At 51.3% G+C, this 10,346-nt stretch overlaps 1 protein-coding gene across 1 annotated transcript in view; it reads right to left on the bottom strand.

Moving 5' to 3' along the window:
- Positions 1–2,388: 2,388 nt before the first annotated feature.
- LOC107120547 (selenium-binding protein 1-like) overlaps positions 2,389–10,346 on the bottom strand; it is a gene marked incomplete at its 5' end in the record, with an annotated part of 22,675 nt that continues 14,717 nt past the window's right edge. The window contains 2 exons of the mRNA XM_015423268.1: positions 2,389–2,951; positions 6,015–6,133. Coding sequence (XP_015278754.1) covers positions 2,789–2,951; positions 6,015–6,133 — 282 coding nt within the window. The remainder of the gene's footprint in view (positions 2,952–6,014; positions 6,134–10,346) is intronic.

The raw sequence follows: 10,346 nt of genomic DNA on the forward strand, positions 1-10,346 counted from the left end.
ATTTAGGAGGATTGCCCAATCGGTCTGCATACCCGTCGTATCAATTTGGTTGCATGTTTCATATTATCATATGCTTCCTGTGTGTAACTCTGCCACACAATAAATAAATAAAAGTAATAATTTGGGGGTTTTAAACCCCCCTTCCCATGTATTTTTCTCGTTTAGTTTTCAGGTTTTTCCGCAGATTTGTTTCTCCTGGGTTTGTAAAATGATCTGTCTTGTCAGTTCATGGCTGCAGTCTTTGGATTTAAGTATCCACAGATACACGCTGAGAATTAAACATTACCTTCATCGACACTACGTCCCCGATCAAAATTAAAACACAATAGCAGGTTAAAAACATAAAAACAGAGAGAAGACCAATACGCAGCAGAGAGAATCTTTTATTAAGAGGAAGCAGGTTAGAACCATGGAGAGTATCAGATTCCAAAAGCACGCATCAATTGCTCAGGTTGTAATACACTGGGACGAATGCTAGGGATCCATTCCTTAACAGTGGTGCTTTTCCCCCCTTACAAAAAGGGAAGACTCCTTTCGCTGAGGGAGAAGAACGGCCATTAGCAAAACAGATCCATGAATCTAAGACAAATGATACACGCAAAAGCAATTTCCATTAGGCTTACCCGCCCTTCAGCCAAGCAAAGTTGTTTTAGGTCCTTTCCGCACTTGGATCTCATCCCTGGTTTTATCAGAGTTCAACTCGCAACACAATACCTTGCATTTATCCCTGGTTATAATAGCATCCATCTATCCCGGGACAAGTGTGAGGTGAAACCGGGGTGACCTCAGTGTAATGTGGAAACAAAAAATACCCTGAGATAACTGCAGGGGTGAACTCGAGTGTAGTGTAGCATGTAAAAATACCCCGAGATGATTACAGGGGTGAACTCGAGTGCAGTGCAGAATGTAAGTTCGGGGACAGGGTTGAACCAGGATTTAAGGTCTAGTGTGGAAAGGACCTTTGTCATCTCCCATGCTGGAGAGCTAGAGCAAAGTTTGGCTGCATCTTTCATCAAATCAAATTGATTTTTTTTTTTTAAGTCTGAGAATTGATCTTCCTGCAACTGCTTGTGGGTGATGAGGTTGGACTGTGATCAGCATTCCCGCTAAGCTGAGTGAGTGTGAGCTAGCTCACAATTTTTTAGCTTCTGGCTTACACATTTTTGCCTTCGCTCAGAAAGATTGGCTCCAGAGCAAACTAACTTATGCAGCAGCCAAAATGCTCGCTCACAATTTTAATGGCAGTAACTCACGAAGTGGAATTTCTGCTCACCAGACTCCACAGCTTAGAGGGAACATTGACTGTGACCACCAGTGGCCGATGGGAGCAACTGCCACTGTTTTGACTCTTTCACAAAGCAAAGGTGTTGCACCTAACTGAGAGAGGAAATAAGGCCCCGGTCACACAGAGAATTTGCCGTGCGAAAGGCACAAATGTTGGGTGGCTTTTTGGGGCGCGATCACACCGCAACATCTGAGAAGCGTAGCGCACCCGTGGCGTCCCGCCGAAGATGCGGAGTAAAAATTACCAAGGAAAGTGCACTAGTATCTGGAAAAAGCGCGGCACAGGTGGGTGTCTGATCGCGGGAGCGCTAGTATCCCATCGCATCCGGCACCCATCCACGTCTCATCGCAAACCAGATGTTTTTCATAAGCGCATGTGCACAAACACGAAACTGAAAGCAGTGCTGCTCCGCGGAACTGCACATGCGCACAAACGCAAAACGCTTGTGTGATCGCGCCGCGCCGCTTCTTTGCCACGCTGCAGCATCGCCGTGTGATTGCCAGCTAACAGCCTGAGCATGGAGACTTGGGGGGCCATGTGATCGGGCTACCGCGCTTTATTTTGCTCCGGGGCGAACAGCCACGCTTCCCCCCTTTGTTATCTGGCCCGTGTGACCGGGGCCTAACATCATCAATTCCCAGCTCCATGTGCTCACATCATCAGCCAATCAGTCAACACAGGAAAGCAACAACTTTTAGGGAGGAAAAACACTATGATCCAGAGTCTCATGTGTCCTGCCAAAGACTGTCATGTTCATTTCAACAGGGGGAGCATATGCCTACATGCGCAAGAATGTGTCCAAGGAGCTACTCTGTCTGTTGATATATCTATTTACTTTATTTATCGTCCACCTCTCACACTGGGACTCAACGGGGATTACACAGAGTGAGTCGATACCAGCGACAGGGTGGGATGTTCAATAAACAGTGCAATAGAGGTAGAAAAGAGCCAGAGTCCAGGAGCGTCTTAAAGACTAACAACATTTGTGGCAGGGGAGGAGCTTTCGCGAGTCACGGCTCACGTCTTCAGAAGAGAGCATCTGAAGAGGTGAGCGGTGACTCATGGAAGCTCCTCCCCTGCTACAAATAGTCTTGAAGGTGCCACTGGATTCTTGCTCTTTTCTACCGCTACAGACAGACTAACACGGCCACCTGTCTTGATCCATCTGGAGAAGTGAGTGCTGACTCACGAAAGCTCTTCCAGCGCCTAAGGTTTCTATGCGCAGGAAGTTCTTTCTGCTAGAAGCGAGAGCTTTTTAATATACGACCTTCACCCGCAGCCGAAGGTGGTACAGTCCAGGAATAGCTTTCCATTCCACTCCACCGAAAAGGTAAAAACTGACTCTCTTAAGTTAGGCGAGCAGGGGAAATGTGAAACCGATGCAGTGTCAACTAGATTGACACCACGCCAGCATTTAACGGTCACACCTGGAGTTAGAAGAGAAGGCACAGAGAGAGACCGACAGCAAACCCCCCCCCCCCATTTCTCCACCAAGGCCTTCCTTTAGATCCAGATATCAGAAGTGGTGTCTCCACCCGGGTAGCGGATCTCGTGGGCGAGGGCTGGCCCATCCGGCTCTTTCCCGAAATCCACGAGGAACTTCTTGTTCACTTTCAAGCCGCCTTTCTCGGTGTCCACGTCGATTTGTAACATGACGGAGCCTTCCCTGGACAGAGAGAAGGACATCGTTGGAGGTAAGGATGGTGCCAGAATTCTGCACGGCTTCTCCCCCTCCCAAGAATCACAGGATACACTTCTGGGTAGCAACTGGGTAGCAACAGGGTGGGCTGTAAGCTAAATACAAGCAGTCAGTGTGACGCTGCGGCAAAAAAGGCCAATGCGATCTTGAGGTGTATCAGCAGAGGCATAACATCTCAATCGCAAGATGTCATAGTCCCGCTGTACACCGCATTGGTCAGGCCGCACCTGGAGTCTTGTGTGCAGTTCTGGAGGCCTCCCTTCAAAGTGGACAGAAAGGAGCAGGTGCAGAGGAGAGCGACGAGGATGATCGATTGGGGACTGGAGACCAAGAAGCCCTTTGAGGAAAGGCCGAGGGACTGGGGAATGTTTAGTCTGGAGAAGAGGAGGTTTGAGGGGGGACAGGATGGCTCTCTTGAAGTATCGGAAGGGCCGTCACTTAGAGGAGGGTGGGGAGCTGTTCCTGTGGGCAGCAGAGGATATAGGACTCACAAGAATGGGTTTAAATTAAGGGAGGGAAGGGACAGGATGGATCTTAGGGAAAACTTTTTTACAGTCAGAGTTATGCAACAGTGGAATCGGCTGCCTGGGGAGGTGGTGAGCTCCCCCTCCCTGCCAGTCTTCAAGCAGTGGCTGGACAAACACTGGTCAGGGATGCTCTAGGCGGATCCTGCAACTGAGCAGGGGGTTGGACTAGATGGCCTCTAGGGACCCTTCCGACTCTGTGATTCTAGGACTCTGCGTCAGCTAAGGTGCTCTCCTCACTCAGCTACCTTGAAGGATGAACGGAATTTGGAACACAGAATCCCTACGTCAGGGGTCCCTCAACCTTTCTGAGCCTGCGTGGACCTTTGGAATTCTGAACCGGTGTGGTGGGCGCAGCCACAGAATGGCTGCCACGAGAAATTTCTCTGCACGCAGATGTCTCGGGAAGTATGTTTCTAATTCCAAGTAACAATCCGTGGGGTACTGGAGAGGGGGCATCCGTATTGTGTCAAGGGGGGGGTACTGATTTCCCGTCTCGTTCATACGGTCCAGATAATGAAAACGGGGGAGAGTAGTACTGTACATCTTGTCAAACTCAGCTCTCGTTAGCCACGGTTATTACTGCCCTTTGGTTCTGTATGCCTTGAAGGATGAATGGAATTTGGAACACAGAGTCCCGACAGCAGGGGTCCTTCCCCCAACCTTTCTGAGCCTGCATGCACCTTTGGAATTCTGACCCAGAATTGAAGCTCAAATACTTTGGCCACCCAATGAGAAGGGAGCACCCACTGGAGAAGACCCTGATGCTGGGAAAGATTGCAGGTCAAAGAAGACGGGGACGGCAAAGGATGAGATGGTTAGACAGTGTCGTAGATGCAACGAACATGAAGTTGAGCAAACTTCAGAGGACGGCGGAAGACAGGAAGGCCTGGCGTGATCTGGTCCATGGGGTCGCGGAGAGTCGGACTCGACTGTGCAACTGAACAACAACAAAAATTCTGGTTGGGGGGAAGGAGTCTAGGATTGTGTGGGTTGTGGGGTGTGTGAGAGCTGCTTTGCAAAAAGCGTGTGAGCTCGTAACTGCGGGAAGCGGGGCCTCCCTTCTCTGGGAAGTATGCGTGCTTGACCTTGGACGGCAGACACTGCTAGATACTAAATTTGCAGGTGTTGGGGGAGGGCCAACGGTATATAGTAGGTTTAGGCGGGCTGAGAGAATGGATTGATTGGATGGGTCACGGGGGGGGGGCTTCTTTGAATCATGCATCGTTCCAGAACTGGTGTCAAAAGAGTCAGTTCTGACACAGAAAAGTCTTAGCTTGAAACATCTTCATCTCTCAATGAACAAATCAATGCCAAGAGAGTGTTGTTGGGAGTAAGTTTGTTCAAGAGTCTGACACATCTTATGTTTTGTATTTATTCTGTTCTCAAATATTCTGTATTTATTCTGTTTGCAAATAGCTGACACCGAAGAGACCGCCAAAGCCGGAGGACCTGCCCCTGCCCCTGGACACCGGAGACGGGACGCCGACTCCGAAGACCGCCTGGAGGAAGAATGCCGGAGCCGGAGAACAACAGCCCTGCCACCTGGGTGCCGGTAGGCAGCCCCACCCCTGTATACTATGTGGCCTTAGTTAGGGGAAAATGTATTTGAAACTACCTGTAAACCGCTCAGAGACCCTTTGGGGTCAGAGCGGTAAATAAATCGAATGTATAAATAAAAAAATTAATATGTCTTGTCTCTTTTTGTAGCAAGACCTCCTTTGCATATTAGGCCACACCCCTTAATGTAGCCAATCCTCCAAGAGCTTACAGAGCTCTTCTTACAGGGGCTACTGTAAGCTCTTGGAGGATTGGCTACATTAGGGATGTGTCGCTTAATATGCAAATGAGTACCTGCTACAAAAAGAGCCCTGCGTATCTATTTTACTCGTACACAATGCTCCCTCTAAGCTGCAGAGTTTTGTGAGCAAAAATTCTACTTAGTGAGCTACTGGCATTAAAGTTGTGAACGAGCGATTTGGCTCCTGCATAAATCAGTTTGCTCTGGAGCCCTCCTTCCTGAGCTAAGGCAAACGTGTGAGCCGGAGGCTAAAAAACTGTGAGCTAGCTCACACTAACTCCGCTTAGAGAGAACACTGCTCTTACATATTTGTATTAAAACGTTTCTGGTTAAAATTTAAAAAACCAAAGTGGCTGCCACAAAATGGCTACGGGAGGAGGCGGAGCCAGCTACAAAATGGCTGCCACGGCTTAACTTCAGTCATGCAGTGTAGATCCTCGTGCTGTGGCGGCAGCTGCTGCCAAGGAAACATTTTTTTTAAAAAAAAAAAATCTGCACAGCCAATCAAATCTCCAGTGGCCAATCAGAAGCCTTGCTGGGCAAAAGTCCTACCTGGCCCCGCCCACTTCCTGAAAACAAATGGCTGGCGCCAGAAAAAAATGGTATCAGTGGGCACCGTTGGGGACCCCTGCACTATACAGCTGCCAAACAGTTTTAAGTTTCTAAAAATCTGAGAAAAACCCAGAAAGAGAAAAGGCCTCTTACTTGACCATGTCGGGGTAGAACTGCTTGTCCCAGCCACTGAAGAGCGAGGTGGTGACGTAGAGCCTCTTCCCGTCTAAGCTCAGCTGGATCATTTGTGGACCGCCTTGGACCCTCTTCCCCTGGAGAGGAAGAGAAACAGTTGTGAGCTCTGAAGAAAGAGCCAGGGATCCCGCACACCTCTGCGCATGTGCACACAGCGAGTTATGCTTTGGTGGATAAGGGAAGACTTAACAGAGGCTGGGAGATGTGGGATGGTATCGTGCAGCCCAACCTTGCCAGATCTTGGAAGCTAAGTGGGGTCGGTTCATGGATGTGGGACCGCCAAGGAAGGCTCTGCAGAGGAAGGCCATGGCCAACCACCCCTGCTTCTCCCGTGCCTTGAAAACCCCTTGCTGGGATCACCATAAGTCTAAGCTAAGCAGGGTCTGGTACTTAGAAGGGAGGCTCTGCAGAGGAAGACCATGGCCAACCACCCCTGCTTCTCCCATGCCTTGAAAGCCCCTTGCTGGGATCACCATAAGTCTAAGCTAAGCAGGGTTGGTACTTGGATGGGTGACCACCAAGGAAGACTCTGTGGAGGAGGGCCATGGCCAACCACCTCTGCTTCTCACTTGCCTTGGAAACCCCTTGCTGGGATCACCATAAGTCTAAGCTAAGTAGGGCTGGTACTTGGAAGGGAGACCACCAAGGAAGGCTCTGCAGAGGAAGGCAACGGCCAACCACCTCTGTTTCTCCCTTGCCTTGGAAGCCCCTTGCTGGGATCACCATAAGTCTAAGCTAAGCATTGAGTCAGTACTTGGATGGGAGACCACCAAGGAAGGCTCTGCAGAGGAAGGCCATGGCCAACCACCTCTGCTTCTCCCTTGCCTTGGAAGCCCCTTGCTGGGGTCTTCATAAGTCTAAACTGAACAGGTTCAGGACTTCGATGGGAGACCACCAAGGATGGCTCTGCAGAGGAAAGCAATGGCCAACCACCTCTGCTTCATCACTTCCCTTGAAAGTTGGCTGGGAAAACCAAGCCCTTCTTCGCCTAGTGCATAAAGGAGCTTATGGAATTCATCGCCACAGGATGAGGTGACATCCACAAGCCTCACAGCAGTCTGATCCCATGGGCGTTTACTCAGAAGTAGTTGCAGTGGGTTCAGTGAGGTTTACTCCCAGGAAGTGAACATCGGACACTTTCCAAGAAGGATGAGTCAAATTCAGGGAAGAAAACATTTTGCTGGTGACTAAACAGGATCAGTACTTGGAAGGGAGACCACCAAGGAAGACTCTGCAGATGAAGGCCACGGCCAACAACCTCTGCTTCTCCCTTGCCTTGGAAGCCCCTTGCTGGGATCACCATAAGTCTAAGCTAAGCAGAGTCAATACTTGGAAGGGAGACCACCAAGGAAGGCTCTGCAGGGGAAGGCCATGGCCAACCATCTCTGCTTCTCCCGTGCCTTGAAAGCCCCTTGCTGGGGTCTCCATAAGTCTAAGCTAAGCAGAGTCAATCCTTGCAAGGGAGACCACCAAGGAAGGCTCTGCAGAGGAAGGCCATGGCCAACCACCTCTGCTTCTCCCGTGCCTTGAACGCCCCTTGCTGGGGGAAGCTAAGCAGGGTCGGTACTTGGAAGGGAGACCACCAAGGAAGACTCCGCGGAGGAAGGCCATGGCCAACCACCCCTGCTTCTCCCTTGCCTTGGAAGCCCCTTGCTGGGATCACCATAAGTCTAAGCTAAGCAGAGTCAATACTTGGAAGGGAGACCACCAAGGAAGGCTCTGCAGGGGAAGGCCATGGCCAACCATCTCTGCTTCTCCCGTGCCTTGAAAGCCCCTTGCTGGGATCACCATAAGTCTAAGCTAAGCAGAATCAATCCTTGCAAGGGAGACCACCAAGGAAGGCTCTGCAGAGGAAGGCCATGGCCAACCACCTCTGCTTCTCCCGTGCCTTGAACGCCCCTTGCTGGGGGAAGCTAAGCAGGGTCGGTACTTGGAAGGGAGACCACCAAGGAAGACTCCGCGGAGGAAGGCCATGGCCAACCACCCCTGCTTCTCCCTTGCCTTGAAAGCCCCTTGCTGGGATCACCATAAGTCTAAGCTAAGCAGGGTCAGTGCTTGAATGGGAGGCCACCAAGGAAGGCTCTGCAGGGGAAGGTCATGGCCAAGCACCTCTGCTTAATCACTTCCCTGTAAAGTTGGCTGGGACTTGGCAGCACTTCACAAACACACACAAAAGAGGCTGGGCCTTCTTGTTTTAGCAAAAGATGCCTCGAGGTGGAAACATTACTTGGGAGAAAGGCCTACTGAGGTCAGAAGGACTTCCAGAGCAAACGCATTTAAGACAGGGCTGGGGTTTGCAGAGTAATTGGAGCAATATATTTATGAACACTATTGAGAGAGCAGACAGAAATCTCTCTCTCTCTCTCTCTCTCTCTCTCTCTCTCTCTCTCTCTCGTATTATTCTAGAATTCAGGATCAGTCCACCAAACTGATTGGCAGGAAGTGTGTGGCCAACAAAACCAAGCCCTACTTCGCCTAGCGCATAAAGGAGCTTATGGAATCCATTGCCACAGGATGAGGTGACGGCCACAAGCCTCACAGCAGTCTGATCCTAAGGGTGTTTACTCAGAAGTAAGTCGCAGCGGGTTCAGCGGCTTTGACTTCCAGGAAACGAACATCGGACGACAGCATCATGGGGCTTTCCCAGAAGGATGAGTCAAGTTCGTGGAAGAAAACATTTTGCTAGTGACTCAGGTGGTTAAGAATGGAGCTGTGGTGGCTCAAGTGGTTAAGACGCTGAACTGCAGGCTGTGGAAGGTCGGTAGTTCAGCAGTTCGAGACCCGAGTGTGCCGCATGACGGAGTGAGCTCCCGTCTCTGGCCCCAGCTCCTGCCAACCTAGCAGTTTGAAAGCAAGAAATTGCAAGTAGATAAATAGGTACCGCTTCGGTGGGAAGGGAACAGCGTTCCGTGCGCCTTGGTGTTTAGTCATGCCGGCCACATGACCACGGAAACGTCTTCGGACAGCGCTGGCTCTTCGGCTTTGAAACGGAGATGAGCACCGCAACTGTAGAGTCGGATTCGACTGGCTTTCGAGCAAGGGAACCTTTACCTTTTACAAGTGGTTAAGACGCTGAACTGCAGACCGGAAAGTCGGTAGTTTGGCAGTTCGAGACCCTAGTGCCGTGTGACGGAGTGAGCTCCCGTCACTGGCCCCAGCTCCTGCCAACCTAGCAGTTCGACAGCAAGAAATTGCAAGGAGATAAATAGGGACCACTCTGGTGGGAAGGGAACAGCATTCTGTGCGCCTTGGTGTTTAGTCATGCCGGCCACGTGACCATAGAAATGTCTTCGGACAGCGCTGGCTCTTCGGCTTGGAAACGAAGATGAGCACCGAATCCCTAGAGTCGGGTTCGACTGGCTTTCGAGCAAGGGAAACCTCTACAATATGTTGTCAAAGACTTTTACGGCCGGAGTTCATTAGTTGCTGTAGATTTCCCGGGATGTAGATAAATAGGTACCGCAGTCAATTCCAGTGCTCTTGGGGAGAGGGAAGTATGGCGGTGGGTCACGGCAGAGTATAGAGGGAAGGACGCGGAGAAATAGAGTGGCTCGGCGTCCTTCCAGCCTGCGACCCATCCCGAGGGTGACTGGCAGTGGGGCCAGGATTAGAAACCCCCCTCCGGCATTGATGTTGTGCAACGCCAGGTCAATTAACAACAAGGTTGAAGTCCTTCGGGACTTCGTACAAGAACAGCAGGTGGACCTGGCGTGCATGACCGAGACCTGGGTGCGGGAGGGCGAGACGGTTGCGCTCGCCCAGCTTGCCCCACCGGGGTTCTCGGTCCTCCATCAATCGCGGACTAGGGGGCGGGGGGGAGGAGTGGCGTTTTTCATTCGGGAGGTTTACTCCTTCAGGGCGCTCCCGCAGGTAGAGATCGCGGGCATTGAATGTGTCGGCTTGCTGCTGGAGGCTGAGGAGAGTTTGGCGATTTGGCTGGTGTACCGACCACCTAACGCCCCGGCCGATAGCCTGCCATCCCTGCTGGAGGCCGTATCAGGCTGGGCGTTGGAGCACCCTAGACTTTTAGTCTTGGGTGATTTCAACGTCCATGCTGAGGACGTGACCTCCAGCCGGGCTATGGACCTAGTGTCGTCCATGGCGACACTGGGACTCTCCCAGTCCATCTCGGCCCCCACCCTGCTGGAGGCCGTATCAGGCTGGGCGTTGGAGCACCCTAGACTTTTAGTCTTGGGTGATTTCAACGTCCATGCTGAGGACGTGACCTCCAGCCGGGCTATGGACCTAGTGTCGTCCATGGCGACACTGGGACTCTCCCAGTCCATCTCG

Source organism: Gekko japonicus, unplaced genomic scaffold (assembly GCF_001447785.1).
Source record: "Gekko japonicus isolate JY-2015 unplaced genomic scaffold, Gekko_japonicus_V1.1 scaffold992, whole genome shotgun sequence".
Taxonomy (NCBI): domain Eukaryota; kingdom Metazoa; phylum Chordata; class Lepidosauria; order Squamata; family Gekkonidae; genus Gekko; species Gekko japonicus.